The sequence below is a fragment of the Sinohyriopsis cumingii genome, chromosome 3 (genome assembly GCF_028554795.1).
Source record: "Sinohyriopsis cumingii isolate HCF-2022 chromosome 3, ASM2855479v2, whole genome shotgun sequence".
Lineage (NCBI taxonomy): Eukaryota > Metazoa > Mollusca > Bivalvia > Unionida > Unionidae > Sinohyriopsis > Sinohyriopsis cumingii.
In genome coordinates this window covers 102,611,047-102,637,399 of record NC_142963.1, presented here as the reverse complement: position 1 = coordinate 102,637,399, position 26,353 = coordinate 102,611,047, and the positions used below count along the sequence as shown (strand labels likewise).

Genomic DNA, 26,353 nt, shown 5'->3' with positions numbered 1-26,353 from the left:
GGGTTAAGTTAGCTAATGACAATGTCCTAGATTCAGCTTTGTACCAATGGTTTGTACAAGCTCGCTCAGAAGGTGTTCCAATTTCTGGCCCAATTCTGAAAGCCCAAGCAGAGAAATTTGATTGCCGTATCAATGGAGATGATTCCAAATTTAAGGCGAGTAATGGCTGGCTAGACAGATTCAAGAAAAGGCACGCTATCAGCCAAGTTCTTGTGTCTGGGGAAATCCGCTCCGCTGACAAAGAAGCTGCCAATTCCTACCCGATTGGGCTTAAAAAGTTGCTGGAGGACGGTTGCTACACAGCCGACCAAGTTTACAACTGCGATGAGACTGGTTTATGTTATAAAATGTTACCCGATTGCACCCTTGCAACCAAGACTGACAGTCACAAACGAGAAGGTTTCAAGAAGAGGAAGGACAGAGTGACTCTCTTATTTTGTGTTAACAAGTCTGGCAGCCACAAAGTCAGACCTCTGATGATTGGAAAATCGAAAGCTCCCAGATGTTTTCATCATGTAAATATGAAGGCACTTCCATTTCAGTACACTAACAGCAAGAATGCTTGGATGAATAGCTCCATATTTGACGACTGGTTTCACAAAACATTCGTTCCAGATGTTCGGGCTTATTTATGAAAACTCAAGCTGGAGGAAAAAGCTCTCCTCCTGCTGGATAATTGCCCTGCCCACCCCCCAGCGGAAAATCTTGTCAGCAGTGATGGCAAGATCAAAGTTTCGTACCTCCCGAAAAACACTACGTCAGAAATCCAGCCACTTGACCAAGGCATAATTTCCGTACTTAAACAAAATTATCGCCGTGAAATGATAAAGGGAATGGTAGCAGATAATAACGCATCCGTCGACACATCATTGGCATTACTCAACTTAAAAGAAGTATGTCACCTTGGAGGTAAAACCTGGGATGCTATCACTGCACGCTGCATTGAACGATGCTGGATAAAGGGTCTTGGGCCAGCTTTTACGCCCTCGACACAAAATGATAGTAACGATGAGCTTGAATTTACAGGATTCACTGAAGACGACTTACGTTTAGCAGAAGAAGCACTCAAAAAATACGAGCACAGTCATCATGATATCCTTAACTGGTATTCAGTAGATGACATCTGCCCTATATACGAACACATATCAGATGACGAAATTGTTACAAATGTCAGCAGGAAGAATGAAGCTGCACAATCAGAACCTGAAACCAGTGACGATAATGATAACGATGACGATGGCACCCCAACTCCCCCACCAAAAGTGTCTGAAGCAGTAGTACATTTAGAAGCAAGTTTAAGGTGGCTGGAAACACAAGATGTTGACAGCGTCAAAGTCCTTCAATTAAGAAACATTCTTGACTTTGCTAGAACCCAACAGTTCGTGGCAAAGAAGCAAACGTCATTGGATATATTTTTCAAGAAATGATGAAATTTAAATTTGGAACCACACTGACTTTGCACTTTGCGCAACGATTAATTTAGCAGTTTTCACATGTTTCTTTTGATGTTCACAAAATCTGAAATAAAAGTTATTTGCACGCTGAAATCATGCGTTGATTGTTAATTATTCTTGCAGTTGTCGCATATGATAAAATTTTAGCGGTATGAAATTTGTACAGACACCGTATGTAGACCCGGGAATAGCTGCATGCAATGACCGTACGATATCAGACGGCAAGTAAATGGTTTCAATATTTTGTTCATCCTATATTTTACACGACAAATTCAGACTATTACAAAATTATTGAATATTTTAAATCTGTACGATTTTCAATGAAATTACATCCATTATGGATGAACTGCATGCCACGACGGCATGGTAGCATACGGTGTTGATACACTTTTCATGATATAGCGATAGTCTGGTATTATCGGTCAATCTGTATTATCGTTCAAACAAATAAAAATTAGTAAATGTTTTTAATGCACAGTAATAACCTATAAATATATTAGCCATCGATTATTTTGAATATATCTTAATTAATGCATTCCAGTTAATATTCATCTGATGATAAGCCGACTTTTGATCATTGTACATGTATACACGTATATGTTCTCGGAAAAAAGTTAAATATTGTAAAACCCCGCATTAACGCGACCCCGCTTTTAACGCGATCCGATTTTATGGACCCCGATCATCGCGTTATAGCGGGGTTCCACTGTACCTGCAAAATTATTTTATTTTGGAAAACCACAAGAACAGATGCACATGAAAATAATGAATACTTAGTATGTGTATCAGCAGAAGCAGATTACTGAATTGTAATTGTGTTTTCTAAATCATTTTAGCATTTATGTGAAACCCATGGGCTAAACATATCTCTAATTTACTTTATATCCATTTTCAGCATAATGGTGCCAACATTCAGCTCCTTGATTTGCCAGGAATCATTGAAGGTGCAGCACAAGGTAAGGGCCTTAAATTTGTCCATGAGGCTGCTGAATGTGGCCTTTTTTTCTCTCACCTGTACCCGATGTAGATCTTTATGGCAGTGATGGCCGCAACAGCAGAGTGAGATGGTGATGTGTTGAAGTTATTGAAAGTCAACATCATTGGCCATATTCAGCTAAAACATTGCTAGAATATTGCTGTGTTTAAAGCATGTACCTTGATTTGTTAGTAGTTCCAGTCTCACAAGTATAATTATAGATTATTTCAGTGTTCTTTCCAGGAATGGAAAAGTTAGGCTTAGTGCCATGAAATGACATATATATCACCATTTGTCATTTATATATACAGTAAAATTCCTCTAAGAAGTAGATGTGGAACATCGGATAAAAAATTTCTTTACTCCAGTGTCACACTAAATTGTGCAAGCTATATAAATTGCCACATGTATGATTGACTCTAGTGACCAAGCTGGTAAAACCCACAAAAACCGAGACAAAGAGTCAAAACAGAAAATTAAGCTTCCAACAAGAATCGGATGCCATATCAAATAAAAAGAAGAGAAACATAACATTCTCAAGCCGAATCTTGATGAAGTCTGATGACAGTAATGTTGGCAAGGTATAAAATTGTTGACCTGATTTAGAGTATGGTTGGAGGCATAAGTAAGATTGTTATCTATTTGGTTGTTCATGTAATAACCTGTAAAATAGGCAGTGTAAATGTTATTATTATGAGATTGGCCTGCTATGAGATAACGATTTGCCTCCATTCTGAAATGTAGGGTGCCAGTTGGCTCCATTGTTGTCCAATCTTTGTGCAACTTTGGAAATAAATGCAGTAATGATTTTGTTGGAGATTTCGTCTTCCCTTCTTTACAGTTTCTATTAGAGATTTCATTTTCTCTTCTTTACAGTTTCTATTAGAGATTTCATTTTCTCTTCTTTATAATTTCTATCAAAGATTATTGACCACATGAAGAAAATATATGATCAAGGTATTTTCTTCCCCTTTGACCTGACACAGATGCACCAGCCAATTATATAGGTCAATAAGTGGTCATACCAAAGTCTTATAAAAATGGTACTGACAACTGCTATGCTAGGTGCTAAGCATTAAGAGGTTAGGACTGGTTGGCCTGGTGTCAGGATAATGTGACTCAGTGGAACATGATGCTACCTCAGTGCTAGACATCACTATAAACTGCCACACTGTTGACATCATAGCAATATGACTGAAAAATCGTTAAAGCTATGTTAAAAATCCAAATCACAAACACACTCATTAAGGGCTGTTAACAGGAAGATGTTCTTAAAGATGTGTTGTTTGTTAATAGAGGTGACCTTTAAGGTAGATTTGACTATTCATCTTGATCTATGATCAATATAATTTATTCTAATACAGGAAAGGGTAGAGGAAGGCAAGTTATTGCCGTTGCAAGGACAGCTGATTTGGTGCTGATGATGCTGGATGCGACAAAGGGTGAAATACAAAAGTAAGATGCCTGACACATGGAAATTTGCATAAAATATTAATTAGAATGTTCCTCCAAAATCAAATATAACTTGTTCTGTTATATATTTTATTTAACTTCATGTACACAACACACTTTGCACATATTTTCCTGGATATTAGCAAAGTATTTGAAATCAATAGATTGAGCCCAAAAAATTTAAAAAAAAGCTATTTGAACGAATAGAATTAAATAAATGGCTTGCCAAAACAAATTCCCATGTTTTTCACACATTTTAAAGTATTATTTTAGAATCTATACTCACACCTGCTTGCTCCAAAGGGTGACCCCGGGGATCATAGCCACATCTATTGTACTCTAGAGTAAATCTGTGTTTTCATGCTCAGGTAACCTGTATATGTTGAGTGATCCATTTGTTATATCCTCTGTTTTTAACCCAATTGCATCTAATAAAACTTTGTTTTGATCCTACATAAATGAAACTTTGTAGAGGCATCTTCTTGAATAATATATTTGCAGTAATATTTCCTGCCTCCATGATGACTTACTTGTTAGCTTAGACTTAACCAGTAATATTTCCTGCCTCCATGATGACTTACTTGTTAGCTTAGACTTAACCAGTAATATTTCCTGCCTCCATGATGACTTACTTGTTAGCTTAGACTTAACCAGTAATATTTCCTGCCTCCATGATGACTTACTTGTTAGCTTAGACTTAACCAGTAATATTTCCTGCCTCAATGACTTACTTCTTAGTTTAGACATGACCAGTAATATTTCCTGCCTCCATGATGACTTATTTGTTAGCTTAGACTTAACCAGTAATATTTCCTGCCTCCATGATGACTTACTTGTTAGCTTAGACTTAACCAGTAATATTTCCTGCCTCCATGATGACTTATTTGTTAGCTTAGATTTAACCAGTAATATTTCCTGCCTCAATGACTTTCTTCTTAGTTTAGACATGACCAGTAATATTTCCTGCCTCCATGATGACTTATTTGTTAGCTTAGACTTAACCAGTAATATTTCCTGCCTCCATGATGACTTACTTATTAGCTTAGACTTAACCAGTAATATTTCCTGCCTCCATGATGACTTATTTGTTAGCTTAGATTTAACCAGTAATATTTCCTGCCTCAATGACTTACTTCTTAGTTTAGACATGACCAGTAATATTTCCTGCCTCCATGATGACTTATTTGTTAGCTTAGACTTAACCAGTAATATTTCCTGCCTCCATGATGACTTACTTATTAGCTTAGACTTAACCAGTAATATTTCCTGCCTCCATGATGACTTATTTGTTAGCTAAGACTTAACCAGTAATATTTCCTGCCTCCATGATGACTTATTTGTTAGCTTAGACTTAACCAGTAATATTTCCTGCCTCCATGATTACTTACTTCTTAGTTTAGACATAACCAGTAATATTTCCTGCCTCCATGATGACTTACTTGTTAGCTTAGACTTAACCAGTAATATTTTCTGCCTCCATGATGACTTACTTGTTAGCTTAGACTTAACCAGTAATATTTCCTGCCTCCATGATGACTTACTTGTTAGCTTGGACTTGACCAGTAATATTTTCTGCCTCCATGATGACTTTCTTCTTAGTTTAGACATAACCAGTAATATTTCCTGCCTCCATGACGACTTACTTGTTAGCTTAGACTTAACCAGTAATATTTCCTGCCTCCATGATGAATTACTTGTTAGCTTAGACTTGACCAGTAATATTTTCTGCCTCCGTGATGACTTTCTTCTTAGTTTAGACATAACCAGTAATATTTCCTGCCTCCATGACGACTTACTTGTTAGCTTAGACTTAACCAGTAATATTTCCTGCCTCCATGATGACTTACTTGTTAGCTTAGACTTAACCAGTAATATTTCCTGCCTCCATGATTACTTACTTGTTAGCTTAGACTTAACCAGTAATATTTCCTGCCTCCATGATGACTTACTTGTTAGCTTGGACTTGACCAGTAATATTTCCTGCCTCCATGATGACTTACTTGTTAGCTTAGACATAACCAGTAATATTTCCTGCCTCCATAACGACTTACTTGTTAGCTTAGACTTAACCAGTAATATTTCCTGCCTCCATGATGACTTACTTGTTAGCTTAGACTTGACCAGTAATATTTTCTGCCTCCATGATGACTTTCTTCTTAGTTTAGACATAACCAGTAATATTTCCTGCCTCCATGATGACTTACTTGTTTGCTGAGACTTGACCAGTAATATTTTCTGCCTCCATGATGACTTACTTGTTAGCTTAGACTCAAAACCAGTGGTTAACAGTTTTGAATCCAGTCGAGACCAACCTTTGTCAGTTCTCATGGTGCAGCTCTATTCAAGGCACTTAACTCCAAATGTCACAGTGTTAATCCATGGTCTTTATATTATCAGCTACTACAATTGTGCTTCTGTTGGTGTGAGTAATTTGTCTTTTACATGTAAACCCCTTTGTTGATTTCTATTTCCCATCTCATAGCAGATGTTTGTCTTACTAAACAAAATGAAAGACTTTTCCAGAGTCAAACGGTGAATAAATAAGTTTAAAAAAGTTCCCTAAATTTTCTTCTTTCTTTTCAGAGAGCTACTTACAAGTGAGTTAGAAAGTGTAGGAATACGTCTCAACAAAACCAAGCCACACATATATTTTAAGGTATCAGATACAAGCCTTTTTTCAGTCTGAAATAAATTACAATCAATATTTTACTATTCAAGGTAGCATAAATCATGTGTTGAATGGAATTAGTACCATTTTGTGAAGTTATTTCCACATATAAATTGACATTTCCACCTGACTATGAATATTAGTGGGTTTCATTTAATTAATGACCAATATTCATTAGATACCCAATAACAAATTCAGCATTTTGAGAAGATTGCAAACAGTCATCCTCAAAAAAAAGAAATTCCTGGTACTTTTCTACCAGATTACAGATACAAAATTATAAACAAAGGACATGCCAAAAGATTTTCAGATCGAGTTACATATTAGCTAGAGTAAATGGAAAGTTTAGAGCTTATTTTTCTTAGTTTTATGTATAGATATAACAGTTTGCAGAACCTCACCTTGCAACCACCCCTAAAATAGGAATTCAGTTATTATGTCCATTTTTGGCCATTTCAAACTGTATAATAACCTTTACAGACTACAGTATCTTCTGATTCAGACAACATTTTCACTGTCCCACCAGTGGTTATGGGTGCCCAGGGTGGCCAAGTGGCCTAAAGTGCTCACCTTTACTGATCACTGCCATTGCACATCTATGTGGATTGGTGTCTTTGGCTCAGTCAGTGTGGATATATGAGGAAGCTTCCCAGTTGCTTCCCATGGGTTGGTGGTTCTTACCAAGGTTTTCATGGCTTCTTCCTCCACCAGTTATATGAGCCACCATGTATAGCCTATCAATATGCTGAAAAATGGCATTAAACCCAAAACAACAACAACAGACTGTGGTCTTAAATGATAAATGTGATTGGCAGCTAATAGCATCACTTTGATCTAATGGTGCACTAATTAGTTACTTGGACATTTGTGTTATTTATTTCATTGTTTGCATCCATTGATGTCATGTTAAGCAAAGTAACATACAAAAAGTCCACTTTCCTTTAGAAACAATACTACTTGAAAGTTTTTGGAAGTACTTGAAACCTCATTGACAAACAACTCTCTGGGGCTATACATGATTTAGTTTAAAAATTTTCATTAGTATATATTTCTAACCCCCTTAATAGATTCCCGTCGTATTTGGCTTGAATTGTTGTCAACCGAAGACAATTCATCCCACAACATGCTCATTTGCCCCTATGACCTTGGATTCAAGGTTACATAGAAAAGTTGTGTTATGGTTTTCATAAAAGATTTTGCACCTGATTATAATTTTTTAACTCGATGGATTTTCTCTGTCAGATACATTAGCTGTCAGATAATATTATCATTAGGAAATTATTCTCAGCTGCCTCCGAATCCAGACTTCAATGAAAGATTAAAAATAACATCTTTCTATCTGTATCATATAGTTCAAGAGACGTAACTGTAACAAGTTAACTCCTCTGTTCCCATTACTCTGCCACCAATATTCCTGATGTATACCATTTTAGACTGAAATTACAACTGCAAAGAATGCCTTTGGAGAATACGTTGACCATCTGAAATTTGTTTTCACTGATATTTTAAGTCAGAAGTTGATATACCTGGTGTATATTCATTATTCCAGGTGAATTTATTCATGTTTATGCAGTACTGGTCCATGTGATATTGAATGGAAACACTTAGATTTTCACCATTGTAATTGCATTGAACTGCTAAAGTTTGGTTTATCATAGTAATGAGAGTCCAACTATTTGAACCATTTCTATTTTTGTTGTAAGTACTTGTTTGTTCTTTTTTCATCTCTCATTCTTTACAGCGATGTCAGTCAAGTGCAGGAAGTGCAGATGCTTTGAAGTTTTAGAGGACAAGTATGAAAACTGCCTTGCCCGCACAAAATGTTCTTCCTCACATTTTGGTCCAATGGCTTGAATTGGCATTTGAAGGGCCACAAAAAGGCATGCACTAAATATTCTGAATACGAAGCATTAAGCATTCATCCAAATTTGGAATTGTTTACAAGTTTTATTGGGGACATCGAGATGCCATCCCCACCCTCAGTGAAGATACCTAGAAATGTTCTTACAATGATGATCATTTCAGATCATAAGTTATACATCATTCACTGCACATTATACTGAGTGCTGACCATTCCAGCTGCCTGGACCATCAGTGTATGGTTTCTGCTATCATGAATCTGTCATCTCAGACTGGCGAGACAATGCTAATGTCATTTATCAACCTTATTATTCTGGCCGTACATACCATCACTCAACACTTAATGTGTATAAAACTTGAGTTATACAAATAAAATATAAACAGTAGACTTGTTAAAATTTATTACCTTAAATTTTCTCTGTTTATTGTTAACTAAGCAAAAATGAAGCTTTAATCAGGCCAATACTTTATAGAACACTTCCACTTACATTTGATCTTTGCCAGACATATGGTTTATAGTATGGGATAGTCATTTCACTTTGCATTTGACCATCACTCTCTGGGAATTGAACCAAGTCCTGGAAAAATAGGTTGACGGAAGGGTGTTAAGCTCTTTCCTGGTGCTACCAATGTTTCATTGTTTTCTTTTTCAGCCAAAGAAGGGAGGTGGGATCTCTTTTAACTCAACTGTAACATTAACAAAGACAAGTGAGAAGATGGTGCAGCTGATCCTTCACGACTATAGTATCCTTTGATGGACAGAACTATGTCGGCAACATCAAAATGTTATTTATGCTTAATAAGCCTTTGAACGATTTTATGGGTCAAATTTAAATGTCTTATCATATTCAGTTGAATAGCAAGAAGACCTGGTCAGATAATTTTCCCTTTTTCTTTTAGAATTTGACAGAGTTAATGATCCTATTTTATTAAAAACTTCTATAAATCCTTATATAAATTTGTTCATTAATTGTTTTATGCTGTTTGTGCAAAAGTATTGCATGTTTGCAAACTACTCTGTGTAGATATAAAAGAAATTAAATGTGATTTCCTTAATCCAACATAAATGGATTATCAAACCACAGATAACCTATATCAATATAAGTTATACCTGTGTTTGCCACAATTTCATTCCTTTGGTAATTTTTGAGTAATAAATGAGGCACACATAAATAGGTTACAACATTCTATTCACTATGTAAAAATATGTAGATGCTAAATTCAGTATCTCAGTCAATTTTCAGAATGACAATCAGTTACCATTTTTGCAGTGTTATTCTTCTTAGACTGAATACTTTAGTTACTACATTTGCTCATGTTAAGTATCACACTATAGGCAGAAATAAAGGGCTTCACAATCCACATATAAGTATTCTGAACGTTTTCCACCTTAAAGTAAGTTGGAGAAAGGTTCTTTTCAACAGGAAATATACTTCATCTATAAATTTCCAACTTTTCTTTAATTTTTTTATGACAGAGTTCTTTTTTTTCTCAGTATGATCACATTGCCATTCTCACACACTTAGGTTGCCTTGGTAATGCATTCTTCACCTCCCTTTGTTATAGCTGCATTTAAATATGTGCTGGTCTGGTGTATGATATCAAAAACTAGTATAATATTGCTGTATGATTTCTGCTGTGATTGGATACATGCTGTCAAGTTTTCTATTCTAATCTAGTTTTAGTAAAGCTGTACCGATTAATCGGCAATACTCATAATCGGGCCGATTATTAGAACAATTGATATAATTCGTATCGGAAGAAATAATCGGTGCCGATGTAAACAAATTTCCAAAATGTGAATTCAGTCATAACATTCATCTTGACGTAGCTTTGAATTTGAAATCAGAATTAAATAGAGGAAATTAAAAAACAAATATTTGATTTGGGTGTTAATTGAAAGACAATATATTCTTAAAAGTAAATACTTTTTAACACACTTGCTGTAAACTACCGCTGATTGTCTGCACACAACAAATTATCAATACCATTCATGCACTCATTCCAATCACAGCAGCCATCCAGCCAATGAGGCCTCATGTGGCTGTTGAACTATGCTGAAAATGCTTCGAATGTTGCTGGCTCGAGAGCATGAAGTGAGTCATGGTATTCAGACAATGCGCTGTGACATGTTGACATCACTGAACACTTGCTTTGCTGACATTGCCAGCAACAAGAAGCTTGTCTTGGCCACCATCTCCGATCCATGATTCAAACATCGCCTATTCAGCAAAGAATTACTTGTGACCATATCCAAAGAATTGTTTAGAGCAGAATGCATCATAGTTGCATCAGCTGACAAGCATGAGGAACCACTGACCACAAAAAGAAAAACTGAAACTTAAACAAACACCACTGGACCATCAATGTCGTGTCTGTTGGATTTGTTTTCTGTGGCCTGTGACGAACCTGTCTGTACCATCAATGTAAAAGCCCATGTGGATGACGCTGTTGACGCTATGCTTGAATGGTTTCTGGCCATCCCTCTGTTGCCATGAGAAGAAGACATATATGGCTGGTGGAATGCTCACAGTTTTCAGTTCCCCTACTTGACCAATTCATGTGCATAATCTTTATTTTGAAAATAACTTTGTTTGCTAAATGTGCAAATATGTGCTCATTTATATTTTGTGATTGACAATATATGTGTGTATTTTGTTCCTTAACTTTGGTCATAAATTTTCAATGCTGAGGTTTTGTTTCGTGATGACTGCACAACAGATGAGTTTGTGGATGTATTACTTGGGAGTAGGGTGTATATGAATTGTCTCTATGTAAGTTTCTCTCTCTCTCAAAAACTATAAGCTTAATGATTGTTTATTCTACTCTACTTTTCTGTTAATCAAAGGCAATGAGCATGTGAAGTTGGTTGTTACTATTTATTGGCAGTGCACACACTTTCAATGGTGACATACTGGTACAGTCAAATCTTTCTGAAGACAAAGAATTAACCGTACAAGACAGTTTCATAATAGAATTTTAACTTTTACAGTAAACTAGCTGAAAGGAACCTGAAAAGCATCAATTTTCGATGTCTTAAGAGGCAGGTTTGCTTATATTAAGTTTCAACTTAAACTAGTATGTTAAAAACTTAAAACTTCAGAGTTGATTAGAACATTAAAATATATATGCAGACAGGTAAGAGCTTTGTCCCTTTTGACTGGTTGACTGGGGCTAAGGAATAAATGTGCAGACATGTAAGAACATTGCACAGGTAAGTCTATTGTTATGTCTCCTAAAATTGGCTCCAAGCAATAAAGGTGATAGGATATAATGCGGTTAATTAAATGAATGATTGAAAAAAGATTTGTTATTGTTGTGGGATTTAACGCCATTTTTCAGCACACAATAGGCTATACATGGCGGCCATTATTAATGGTGGAGGAAGAACCTAGGAAAATCCCGGAAAGGACTACTGACCCACGATATGCTACTGGCAAACTTTCTCACATACCCACATTGGCCGAATCTGAGACTCAACCCACACAGATAGAGGTGAGATGGCAGTGATCCATAATGGAGTCTGAATCAAATATAAGTGTTGATCCAAAATCCCATTGACACTGCTTATAAATAAAAAACAAACTGAGCTTTGTAATTTAAACCTCAGGATGAAATATCAGCCATTGTTTTATAAATTGTGCAATTTTTTGAAAATATTCAATCTGGTTTTGTCATTCAGATACTTTATGTTTGATTGGATATCGTAATCTAACACAGCTTAAAATAAACTTATCCATTCCACATTTGTTCATTGATTAGTATCATTTAAGGAGGAATTACCTGCCAGCTTTCCCTATTGCATTACCAGGTGATGCACCTAAATTGTGACTTAATACTGTTAGAAAATAGCATATTTTGGTCCTATAGGTACCATATATAAGACATTTAAGATGGACATGATATATTCAAATACATATGAAAACTTGACATCAGAAGGAAACTGGCATCTTTTAATTTTAAAATAACTTTGTTAATTGCCAGTTGAAATGAAGATGCTTGAAATGGTTTTAGCAAAATGTCACATTAGTTTGTGTTTGTTTGGAGTTTTATGTGTACAGCTGTAAATGAAAATTTTGTGATTCTGAAGCAGTTAAAGTGTGTTGCTCAGGGAAACACCCTAGCAGATCCAATGGTACATTTAAAATCTACAAGTCTGTCATGCTAACCATGGAGCCACCATGGCTAATTATGTTAGCTTGTAGAACATATGGCAAAATTAATTTCAGTCACAACTCCTATTTGTGAAAATAAAATGACTTGCCAAGAAAAAAGTGATTGATAATAACAACATAGCATTGAATGAATTGGAAGACAAATGAAAACTGTTGCTCTAATAAAAATGTAAATTTGTTAATATTTAGATCCTGGGTATCGTGCTTTTTAGAAACTCCTGTCAAAGGAATTTACCATATGTTGTTGTTGTGGGGTTTAACAACATTTTTCAGCACATGATAGGCTATGCATGGTGGCAAGTATTAATGGTGGAGGAAGAACCCAGGAAAACCTCGGGAAGAACCACCGACTCACGAGAAGCTACTGGCAAACTTTCTCATATACCCACATTGGCCGAATCCTAGACTCAAACCCATGCAGACAGAGGTGAGATGGCAGTGATCCGTAATGGAGAGCACTTTAGACCACTTGGCCACTCGGTGCCACTGAATTTACCAGATGAAGAATGATCTAGAGGTTTCAAGACAGCTTGATTCATAGAGCGTCTTGTTGTGCAAGACTGGTGTTAAAAGTTGTGCCAGATGTCATTACCAGATTCTTAAGAAATTATGGTTCATAAATTTGATAGAATAGTTCTATACAATTTTACATACTTGTTTAGAAATGGTAACATTAAAATATTTTCAAGTTTCAGTTATGCAACTCAATTTGTTCTATTTGTGTACTCTATTCCATGAAGTTTTCGCTTGAAATAAGAAATTATTGCACTTGAAGAAGAATTAATTTTTTTATTTACTATAATTGCATGTTGATATTTTGTTGCCAAATATTAGTAGAATGGATGAGAAGAGAAGAGATGAAATTGCCCATATTGCCACAGCAAGTAGTTATAAAAATGTCTTGCATCATTACCTATATATTTCATTTACATCTTTATCAACATTTTATTCTGTACATATTTACCTTCTATTTCAGGTGTACAACAAAATTGACCAGATTTCAATGGAAGAAGTAGACAGATTAGCTCGACAACCCCACTCAGTTGTGGTCAGGTAAAATTTTTATTCAGATCTATACATTTTTATTTTGCCTGCAAATCATAGGGAGACATGGGTGTGGCTTTTTATATGGCTGCCTTAAGGTAGAGTATATTATGTTATTGTTGTTCTTCTGTCTGTTGCCAATTTCATTTGTAATATAACTCAAGATGTCCTCCAGCAGCAGTTACCAAACTTTGTGGATGACTTGCACTTAGGTAAAGAAGAACCCTGTTGATTTTGGAGATAAAAGCTGAAAGTTCAGTGTCATAGTGACTGAAATTTTAAAAAATTGTTTCTGCACAAGAACTTGAGTTATCCACCATCTACACTTAAAAATATCTGTGGACTGATTGCACTTAGTTTATGGAAGAATATGGTTGCAAAACTTTGTGGATGCCTTGCAGTTAGAGTTAGAATATGATGTTGTGGGCTTAACGCAATTTTTCAGTACATGATAGGCTACATATGGTGGCTAGTATAACTGTTGGAGGAAGAACCTGGAAAAATCTCAGGAAGATCCACCATTCTAAGGGAAGTTACTGGCAAGCTTTTTCACATGCCCACATAAACCGAGTCTGAGACTCAAAACCATGAGGACAGAGATGAGATGGCAGTGGTCAGTAAAGGTGAGTACTTGTTCCACCCAGGGCCCCAACAGAATAAAAATGGTTTAATACAGTATCATTTGTGCTATGTCACATACCAGGACAAAACGTTTTGGATGGCTTGAACTTGGGGTAAGGAAGAATCCTATTTTTATTTTTTTGTCAAAAGATCGCCGTGGCCAAATACTACAGAATTTGAGGTCAAAACATGCCCAGATAAAACTTAATACGCCAATTCATTTTGAGGGCTAGTATTTACAAACATCAAGTGTCAAGTTCACTAGCAGAGAAGGTGAGATGTAACATTCTGTGTAATTCTTGTTTCAAGATATTTGTTTGATTTTGAGAGAATGTGCTGATTCCTTTTGGAAATAGGTTCTAGAAAAGCACTACATTACCAATTTAATTTAAGAATGTGTCATCTAAATAGCAAAATGCTTTATGACTTAACAAACGGCATTTCTTTTCTTCAAGCATTTGGTGAAATTTAGAGCTGACCTTTTACTGTCTCACTTTTTATGGACATTATGGTTTTGTTTAATAAAATCAAATTAAACCCATAAACTTTGTACTTTACAGAAGTGTAAGTGAGCTTCTTGTAAACAAGTAACAGGTTTTTGCAAGAACCATTTTTCAAGCTGTGTGTTTATTTTCTGAAACCGTATTGGTTTTTTTTTTAATTCTTACCTGTCTGTGCCAGATGTAGAAACAGTTTTATGAAGCTGTCAAAATACTGTAAAAATAATTTCTTTTTTGTTCTTTCAGCTGTAATATGAAGTTAAATCTTGAGTACCTGTTAGATGTTATGTGGGACTATCTCTCTCTAGTGAGAGTGTACACAAAGAAAAGGGGAGGTAAAGTATAATATAGTGGCATTATTTGGGTCCACTTATGTTTCGGGTAACATAAATATGTTTAAATTTTTTTATTTTTGTTTTCATTTATTTGAAAGTGAATTTTGGTTTCTCTTTTTCATGCACAACAATAGCTTTGAGATCTTGTGTAATTTTTACAAGCTTTCTTCCATGTCTGAAACTTTGTGCACTTTTTTTCTTCCCATTTCTATGACATTTTATCTGCTCTCTTCTACCAAATATAGTTTTATTACTAGTAATAAAGTGTATGGTCTTTACTAAAATAATAACAAAGAATGTATTCAACAGTCTTTGTAAGTCCAATTTATGTTTCAAGGGAGGTAACTCATTTAGGTAACTGATTAGTTTCAACAGTAATTTTCTCACTTCGATATCGTTCCTGTGATGCTAAATAATAGGAAATGCTTTTAATAGAAAATCACCACAGCAATACCACAAATGATGTTTATAAATGTTAATACAAATTTGATTGTAACATGTAAAAAGAAAGGAATTTTTAATAACTGAATGATTATTTAGAAGAATCTGTTTATTGCAGTAACAAAGGACCATAAGTAGCACTCTGGAGTTATGTTCTCCTATCTTCCAAGCCATAAGTATTCTTATTAATTTGATTGATTGCTGATAAGCCTTGAACATATTTTAAGCTAACTTAGGAATTCAGATTTGAAAGATGGAATGTATTTTATTAGGTTATCTTATTCATATTGCTGTGGAAAGAGTTCTCTTCATTTATTAGCATTAGTAGATTGTTACGTTCAGAGTTGAAAAATACCTGCAAAGTTTGTAAAATATCCCTATGCAGAGTGAATAGTTTTTCAGAATTTAATCAGTTGGCTTCATTTTGTTATGGCGGTAGCAGCTTCATATACTTGCTTTATGGTGTTTGAAAGATTTAATGACCATTCCATTGCATGTAATTTGTCGGCTTCTGTATTCCATGTAAATATCGAGCAGAAGAGAGGGGGAGAGAGAATGTTAGAATTTTGATTTGTTTGTATTAACAGATAGCAGGGTTGTATTAGGATGTGCATTTGTCACAATTCCACTATAATTTAAACTTTTACACACAATTTTTTAATATGTGCAGAAACAATAATTCTGAAAATAACTATTTGGGGCAAATTTTCATGAATTGTGTGTTTCATTCGAAAGAAGTTTAGAAATTACCCATTTTGCATTTGTACAGTCAGTGTTGCTATTGTTGACCAGGGAATCATGTCATGTGTCACAAGCTGAACTGCAGTTAGGGTATGGTTCAGCTTTGTTTATACTGTGCTTACTCTGCCTTTTTCCTTATCAAGGTAAATCAAGGCACAATCAAGTGGTTACATTTTTCAGGCTCTGTTGGTTGAAGAGAGATGGTAGCTGAATAATGCTGAATTTGGTTGAACGAATGGTTCAGTTTTCTTTAACAAATGGCTACATTCACTCTTCAACCTATTGAAATGGTGGGCAACAGAGTTTGAAAAATGCAAGCACTTGATCATGCCTGGAATAAAGCAATTTGTCTCTAAGCTGTGTTACAGTGTCAGTATGGGCTACCTTCTGTGTGAGATGTCCCTGACAATTTGACATCCAAGCTCCTTGCTGATGCAGTTGGTATAGAGCTAAAAAGCACTGATTGTTATTCTCCGCAATCATATGTATCATGGTCAGTGTCATATATTGTAGGAAAGTGGTTACCGTAGTGATGTGATGACAGATCTTGTCAGCAGTTTTGAAGTTGAGCTGTTCTTGTTTACAAAAGGTAGGGTGCACAGTGAACCCTGCCTTGGATAAATTGCTTGTTATTGAGATGAGACCTGTACTGATTCCACTGGTGATTTCTAAGATCAAACCCCTTATAATTTACTCCATTTTTAAATATTGCATCACTGTTTTTCTCTGCTGGTGTGGGTTTGTGTGTGTATCTGTAAGAGAGACAGACATGAAATTTATTTAAAATTTTGTGGTGCCTTTGTAGAATCTTTTTTCAGATTGACCGAAGTTTCTTGTGTACATGATTTATTTTGCTATTAATCTCCTGAGAGACTTTCATGTCAGCCAGAAATTTCTGTGGTATCAGAAAATTTATTGGGGATCAATCTCGTGGATTTCGTTTTTGCCCAGGACCACAAATTTAAAGACCAGCAATAAATTAGCCACATATGAAAAGGATCCATCCCCACCTATTTTCTTACTGTGTATCTTTGATAGAGATTAACAAAACTACTAGTATTTGATAAATCAGTACTGTAATCCAGTAATAAAATGTTAGCTTTTACATGTTTTGTTTTATTTTGACATATTGGAAAAAAATTATAAAGCATTTTATATTGTTTCATTGTAAACATATCGATAAGCTATCTGCTGGCCGTAATTTCCACTTCATGCCTTAAATCGGTGTGAGATGAGTAAGGATAGAGAGAAGAGAAAAAATCATATGGTATTGAAATACTAGTGGTTCTGAAAATGAAAGTAAGAATGATAAAAATACTAGTGTATGAAAATTAAATCTAATACTTATTCAAATCAATCCTTCATTTGAATATAGCTTTTGTTAAAAAGTGTGATTCCTTCTGAAGGCAGATTTCATTTTATCCATGTTTTTGAAATCCATAAGAACAATAAGGCACAACATAATATTGCACACATTTTTATCAACAGTATGTTTATACTGTTATGTATATTTAATTTGTATTTGTTATTTTTTTCTTCTTTATGTGTTATATTAATTGTGTTTTGGACTTGATCTTGTCCAAAATTGAGGTCATTGTCTACCTCAGCAGTATTTCATTTTGGTAAATAAATAATACATAGCTAATATTTCTATAAGAGTGTGGGTTAAATATTAGGATCATTATCTTGGTCTCAGTCAAGGACATTATGTTTACAATGTTCTTTGTTATAATTTTAGTAACAGATTTTATCTTGTAAACAACCCACTTTTGCTTATTTTTTCATGACCTATTGAGAAACCACAAATATGACCATATTGACCCCCATTTTTCAACGGGGGTGGTGGGGGGGGCAATGCTCAAATTTACTAAACCCTATATGTAACCCTTTGAGACCTATGGGTCTCATTTTTCAAATTGCAACAGTTTTGTCTATCAAAAGTCATAGACATGACATTTATCTTAGTCCTTACGTTTAGATTCAGCATTCCGTGGAATCCTTGTTTGTGTAAACTTAACCTTTTTATGTATAAACTTAAATCACTAAAATAACGCATTTCAATTTGTACTTCCAGAGAGACCCGATTTTGAAGGTGGACTAATTTTACGTAAAGGCTGTACAGTGGAACATGTGGTAAGTGTTAGTGTGATATTTTAACACCTTGTAAGTGCTATGCACAGTGCTTGAAGTCTCAGTTTTAATGAATAATAAAAACAGTAATTTGCACACTATTAGTATATAATGCAATGTTACACACAGTTTTCATTGTTCAAGTCAGTAATTTTCCTTAAAACATTTGCAGATAGGCTATATTTACTCACAGAGAAAATTCTGTGGCTCGAGAAGATTGTATTTATCAGTACCATATGTAATTCCTTCAGAGTCAGGTCCAAATGCAAACAACATAGTGTTGCATAATGTGATGGCAGATCATGGTCAGATTTGTTGGATCCAACTTTAAGTATTATGGTAACAGTCAGTTCAAAAGAAAATGTAATATGTGGTAACAGCATCAAATTGTAAAAGGAGCAAAATTGTTACAATTATGACAGGTCATTCAGATGGGTGGGTCTTAAAATATTCCAACAGCATGATGTCTCTTGCTCAAATATTTTCATACAACAGTTATAACATGTTTTGCTATATGTTAGAATATTGAGGCCTATGTAATGCTGTTTAGGTTTTTTATGACAGAATATTCGAGGAGAAAATGAATTGCTTTGTATTATTGTGTTAAAGTTTAGAATAATACTCATTTTGTTCTCTTTTTTTTGACAGTGTCATGTAGTGCACAGAACTCTTGTAGACAATTTCAAATATGCCTTAGTATGGGTAAGTAGATGCTTGGTCAGCAAATAATTCATAGAAGTTAGTTATAGTAGTGTACCAGCCAGAAGATTTTATGGAAAGCGGTTTGGTGGTTAAGGATGTTTCTTACTATATTGGTACTATTTTGTGAGTCTCTTGTCATGAGTTTTGAGATCATATAGATATTTATTATTCCTCCCAAAAATTGACAGTGTTATTTTCTTATAAATTTGTAAGCTGTCAAGTAAAATACACCTCTCCCTCAAATCCTTGTGCAAAACAGAGTAAAAAGAACATGGACTGCATTATAAAGAAGATCATGAGTGACCGACGGACCTAAACAATTTAAGGAGATCCCATCTCTGCCGGTGGGATAAGAATGATCTTTAATGGCTAAATACTCATTTTATAATCACATTGGTAATAATTGTCAATAAAGAGTTTTTGTAATCAAGTTGGGTGCCTTTTGATATAGTAATTACCCTTCATTTTAAAATACACAACTTTGTTAGAGTCTACATGTTTTCAAAGAGGTTCAGCGGTCATCATATGTATGTGAAAACGCTGATTTTTGTTGTTCATTCATAACAAGACAAAATTCTAGGGATATTTATATCTTGAAACAATTATCAACTTCGAAACATGATGTTTTCTTTGTCTTTTGGTTATGTTAGTAAATTTTTATTATTGCAATTTCATTGCAAGTAATAGTGTAATTTCTTATCCCTGAGAAAATCTCTTGGAGCCATTTCAGGAGTGTTAAATTCACTACAAACTCTGGAACTTGCTACACCAAAATGAATTATATCTGTGGAAAAAAGCTTGTTTGTTTGCCGAGTACTTATTTTACTTGGTTGCCCTGCTATCTTTTTGATCACATTTGTGAATGAATAGGCTTATTTAAGGTAGTTTAGTTATATTAATTTGAAAATTTAATGATATTGATTAAAATTTCCAAGTGCTTACCACTGTTTTCAACAATGGAACAAGTGATATACAAGATTTCATTTACCACTATTGAATGTGATTTTCTTCATATTCAACAAAAATAGGGAACAATTTTGGGGGTATTTTCAAGTGAAAAAAAGAAATGGGATCTAAGCCTGATCCCGTCTTAAAAGCAGGTTCACGAGTATTCTGGGCACGAGTTATCGAAGGAGTGGTTTAGTAAAATATATAAGAAAAAAGAAGTCAAACAATGTGGGCTTATTTTTAAAACACAGCATAAAGAATCACACTAAAAAAGATCAAATTGATAACTTCCATGTATATTAAACTGATTTCTTTCTGTGCATTGTTTGAATAATATATGTAACAAATATTCATAGGTCAAGAAAACTGGAGAAAAATTCTTCACCTTTCATCATGATACTTGAATGCCAGCAGTGCCAATATGCCATTTATTTCATTGTAAAGATGTTACATGACAGTTTGATCATTTATAATCAAAATAAACTGAAGTTATCAATGCCCAAGTTAGCAAAACAAACTGAACACACTTCTAAGCAGTTTGTAACAGTTTAAAAAAAATTAAATCAACCATTTTAACTAGTGAGTCTTATGGAAAAGTGTTTATAAAGACATTAATTTTGAATTTGAAAAAAGCCTAAGGCTGCACAGAAGATTCAGAGATGCACCTAGTCAGGACAGTCACTTTGATGGATGGGGTATGGTGGTGTGCCCTTCACTTCATATGTCACTTTGATGGATGGGGTATGGTGGGATAGTCCATCACTTCTTATGTCACTTTGATGGATGAGGTATGATGGGTACCCATCACTTCTTATGTCACCTTGATGGATGGGGTATGGTGGGGTAGTCTATCACTTCTTATAGCACTTTGATGGATGGGGTATGGTGGGGTAGTCCATCACTTGTTATGTCACTTTGTTGGATGGAGTATGGTTGGGTACCCATCACTTATGTCACCTTGATGGATGGGGTATGGTGGGGTAGTCCATCACTTCTTATGTCACTTTGATGGATGGGTTATGGTGGGATAGTCCATCACATCTTATGTCACTTTGATGGATGGGGTATTGTGGGGTAGTCCATCACTTCTTATATCACTTTGATGGATGGGGTATGGTGGGGTAGTCCATCACTTCTTATGTCACCTTGATGGATGGGGTATGATGGGGTAGTCCATCACTTCTTATCTCACTTTGATGGATGGGGTATGGTGGGGTAGTCCATCACTTCTTATCTCACTTTGATGGATGGGGTATGGTGGGGTAGTCCATCACTTGTTATGTCACTTTCATGGATGGGGTATGATGGGGTAGTCCATCACTTCTTATGTCACTTTGATGGATGGGGTATGGTGGGGTAGTCCATCACTTCTTATATCACTTTGATGGATGAGGTATGATGGGTACCCATCACTTCTTATGTCACCTTGATGGATGAGGTATGGTGGGGTAGTCCATCACTTTTTATGTCACTTTGATGGACGGGGTATGGTGGGGTAGTCCATCACTTCTTATGTCACTTTGATGGATGGGGTATGGTGGGGTAGTCCATCACTTCTTATGTCACTTTGATGGATGGGTTATGGTGGGATAGTCCATCACTTCTTATGTCACTTTGATGGATGGGTTATGGTGGGATAGTCCATCACTTCTTATGTCACCTTGATGGATGGGGTATGGTGGGGTAGTCCATCACTTCTTATCTCACTTTGATGGATGGGGTATGGTGGGGTAGTCCATCACTTGTTATGTCACTTTGATGGATGGGGTATGGTGGGGTAGTCCATCACTTCTTATGTCACTCTAATGGATGGGGTATGGTGGGGTAGTCCATCACTTCTTATGTCACCTTGATGGATGGGGTATGGTGGGATAGTCCATCACTTCTTATGTCACTTTGATGGATGGGGTATGGTGGGGTAGTCCATCACTTCTTATGTTACTTTGATGGATGGGGTATGGTGGGGTAGTCTATCACTTCTTATGTCACCTTGATGGATGGGGTATGGTGGGGTAGTCCATCTCTTTTTATGTCACTTTGATGGATGGGGTATGGTGGGGTGGTCCATCACTTGTTATGTCACTTTGATGGATGGGTTTTTGTTTGATAGTCCATCACTTCTTATGTCACCTTGATGGATGGGGTATGGTGGGGTAGTCCATCACTTCTTATGTCAATTTGATGGATGGGGTATGGTGGGGTGGTCCATCACTTGTTATGTCGTTTTCATGGATGGGGTATGGTGGGGTAGTCCATCACTTCTTATGTCACTTTGATGGATGGGGTATGGTGGGGTGGTCCATCACTTGTTATGTCGCTTTCATGGATGGGGTATGGTGGGGTAGTCCATCACTTCTTATGTCACCTTGATGGATGGAGTATGGTGGGGTAGTCCATCACTTTTTATGTCACTTTGATGGATGGGGTATGGTGGGGTAGTCCATCACTTCTTATGTCACTTTGATGGATGGGGTATGGTGGGGTAGTCCATCACTTCTTATATCACTTTGATGTATGAGGTATGATGGGTACCCATCACTTCTTATGTCACCTTGATGGATGGGGTATGGTGGGGTAGTCCATCTCTTCTTATGTCACTTTGATGGATGGGGTATGGTTGGGTGCCTATCACTTATGTCACTTTGATGGATGGGGTATGGTGGGGTAGTCCATCACTTCTTATGTCACTTTGATGGATGGAGTATGGTAGGGTGCCCATCACTTCTTACGTCACTTTGTTGGATGGAGTGTGGTTGGGTACCCATCACTTCTTATGTCACTTTGATGGATCGGGTATGGTGGGGTGCCCATCACTTCTTATGTCACTTTGATGGATGGAGTATGGTAGGGTGCCCTTCACTTCTTACGTCACTTTGATGGATGGAGTATGGTTGGGTACCCATCACTTCTTATGTCACTTTGATGGATGGAGTATGGTTGGGTGCCTATCACTTCTTATATCACTTTGATGGATGGGGTATGGTTGGGGTGCCCATCATTTATGTCACTTATATGAATGGATTATGGTTGGGTGCCCATCACTTCTTATGTCACTTTGATGGATAGGCTATGGTGGGAAGCCCATCACTTCTTATATCACTTTGATGGATGGGGTATGGTTGGGGTGCCCATCACTTCTTATGTCACTTTGATGGATGGAGTATGGTTGGGTATCCATCACTTTTTATGTCACTTTCATGGATGGGGTATGGTGGGGTGCCCTTTGGTAAAGAATTAATAAGCTTATATAAAACCTATATAAAACCTATTGGTAACATAGTTCATTGTTGTTGCTCTATTCAACAGGATATTGTTAGTAACTATATGCAGCTAATAAAATCAGATTGAAAATATTTTATGTAATCCAGTAAAAGAACACTCTAGAAGGGCCTTTATAAAACATTACTGTGTATGTAGTGATTCTGTCTGTACTGGTGAACACTGAAAAGTCCATGCAGCTGTAAAGTTGAGGTGCTTACAGAGTGAATTTACTGGGTTTTTTTTGTTGTTGTATAAAGCTTTTTTAAATTTGGTTTTTGCTTCAAGGACTCAGTGAGCTAGAGTCTGCTTGTAATGTAAAGATGGTAGGATTCCTTTCTCATTAGTTATATACAAAGATTTTAAGCAAAGCTGAAAACTTCATTTTTACAAAACTACAAATTTGTGAAAAACTCTAAAATTAATGACTCCACAGTATGTAATATATGATGGAGACTTCAGTCTTGTGATATGGTATTAGCATATTTGTTGATGTGTACAGTGATTTCAGGGCTCGGAAGGTCCAGTGTCAAATAAGGATGAAATTGTGAGAGGATGCTCTACTGGTCTTTGGCCAGATGAGCTTATGGGATGGTCATTCATTATCCATTGATCCTTATTGGGCCATCATTTATTGTCCATTGATCCTTTAACACAAGTTAGTTTTTTCTGCAGCTAAGCTGCTTCAAAGACTGCCATGAAACATCCACACACATTCATCCAATGGTCTATTTGGTCCTAAATCAAAATGATGCCACTTAGACATTCAATATGGCTGCCGTAGCAGCCATGTTGTTGTTATTGCTACTCTGATGGTCATATCAGCATGAAGTTTTCACAGAAAGACTTCTTTTTATTTCTTGTTGGTCAGAAAGAAAATGTTGCTGAGCTGGCTTTCAATATAACCACAACAATGGCCATCTTGAAAACTTGTTATGGCTGCTTCTTGTATATGGCTGCACATATCGAAGTCATACTTTCACCAGAATACTTCTTATGATGTTTAGTTGGTCCTAAATAAAAATGGTGCTAAACTAATATCCAATATGGCCATCCTGGCATCCATCTTAAAATTTAAAATCTTGTTAACAGAAATCATATTCACATGGAGTTTTGACCAGAAGACTTCTTATGTCTTTTTGGTCCTAAAAGAAGATGGTGCCAGTCTTCCCTCAACAATGGATAATTTTAAAATCTTGTTATTGGTGAAGAATATCAGATATTTTTTCAACATTTATCAGTTGAAAGGAAGATATGGAATTACCTTGAATTCTTGAAAATTATTTTCAGTCAGTAGAGTGTCAGTCCCTTCAAAAAACTCTTGTGACCCTGTGGCATGCCTTATTTTCATCATGTATACAATTAAAAGCATTGAAAGAAATTTCTGTAAAACCCTGTCTCTGACCCAAACTGGTTGGCCAGCTGTCCCTGCATTTAGCTGTTAAATAACAGTAAAATGAGTGATCTCACGTCTAGCTTGGGCCTCTTGTATTTTATACATCCGTTACTTTCTTCGAATGTCTCTGGACCAGTTATAGCTGCTGCCACATTATGTTTAAAAGTGGACAGGTGACATACTAATTTATTTATTTCTGAGCTACTTGCATACAATTATGAGTCAGACTTTCAGGGAAATTGCAGTTGTTGATCTCAATAGTGTCATTTGACCTTAAAAATGAAAGGAAGGAAAGTATAAGAAATGAAGTATCAACTTAGAAATTAAAAGTATTCCATAAGTTAAATTTTAAAAAATCCTGATGAGATGAAATTAATTGACTCGATACCTGCATGTACAGTAAGATATAGATTCAAAATTATTTTTTTTTTTTTACAGGGAAGGAGTGTAAAGTATAGTCCACAGAGAGTTGGACTTCACCATATCATGTCCCATGATGATGTCATACAAATTGTGAAGAAATGACCGATCAGAATGTTAAATATTGATATCTCTTTACATGATGCATTCACTGGACATAATAATGCTTCTGTATGCCATACTTCATGGTTCCAAATATTCTTTTTAAAAAAAAAATGGGTTGCATACCTTCATTTATACTTCAGATACACTTGTCCATCCATTTAGCTCAACTAGTCTGAAATTAAGGAGAGCTTATATTCTTATGTTGGCATTTGTGTACCTTCTTTGTTTCAGTTTTGGGACAAATTATGTCTAAATATCCTCATTTTGGGTGGGTAGGTGGATTTGGGTAGGAATATTGTTAATTATCAGCATATCAGTGTTCTACCTAGGAATATATCACTCTTAAAATGTGTATATTGAGGCTCAGCTCTGTGTTTTAGCCAGGTTCGTATTTATGTCTGAATGATCTTTACTTACATACTTGTGATGTGTATTCTTTTTAGGGATTTTAGTTATTAAGAAAGATAATTTGAAATAATTTTTGTGGCAGGCTTCTGTTTATCATTGTGACTGTTTATCCTATGGTGACTAAGCTGTATACATGGAAGCATCCAAATTTGTTTTAGGTCACCATAAGTAATTAGGTCACCATGACCTAGGTATTTAAATATTGTTTCTTCCCTTGTTTCTATTTCAACTAAATGTTTTAGCAAGTGTTAGCCATATAATTGCCAAGTTTGGACAGTCAAAAATCTTGAGCATTGATTTCATCTTGGTCATTATTGGCTCACTTTGACACACAACCATAATGAATGAATAAAGAAAAGCATACATATTGCTGTCACTGTTGTTAATAAGAAATGTAATGTTGATATTATTTTTATGTCATAAGATTTTGCTCTTTTACATATTAAAAATTATTTGAAACTGGCAGGCATTTTTGTCCTTTGGCTGCTTTTGTTTTTTTGTCCCCTTTGGTGAGAGGTTACCATAATGTATTCAAATATCGTGGTGCTCACACTGCTGGAAAAAAAGTCGGAAATAATAGGTTTGTTTTGGACTGGGAGAAACTCTGTTGGTGGAGAAATAAAAATTGAAACTAATAATTTAACTGAGTTTTATTTGTAAGCTTATTTTACCCATATTCTCAGAAGTCTTTATTCATTTGATGGACAATCTCACCTCTG

General features: G+C 35.7%; 1 protein-coding gene across 1 annotated transcript in view; it reads left to right on the top strand.

The window, feature by feature from the left end:
• Positions 1–26,099, top strand: part of LOC149803419 (developmentally-regulated GTP-binding protein 2-like) — a 39,276-nt gene extending 13,177 nt beyond the window's left edge. Inside the window, exons 5-14 of the mRNA XM_089953120.1 lie at positions 2,350–2,410; positions 3,795–3,885; positions 6,466–6,538; positions 9,064–9,154; positions 11,087–11,184; positions 13,562–13,638; positions 14,997–15,085; positions 18,342–18,400; positions 19,046–19,099; positions 25,140–26,099. Of these exons, the coding sequence (XP_089809246.1) occupies positions 2,350–2,410; positions 3,795–3,885; positions 6,466–6,538; positions 9,064–9,154; positions 11,087–11,184; positions 13,562–13,638; positions 14,997–15,085; positions 18,342–18,400; positions 19,046–19,099; positions 25,140–25,226 (780 nt within the window). The 3' untranslated portion in view covers positions 25,227–26,099. The remainder of the gene's footprint in view (positions 1–2,349; positions 2,411–3,794; positions 3,886–6,465; positions 6,539–9,063; positions 9,155–11,086; positions 11,185–13,561; positions 13,639–14,996; positions 15,086–18,341; positions 18,401–19,045; positions 19,100–25,139) is intronic.
• Positions 26,100–26,353: the final 254 nt, after the last annotated feature.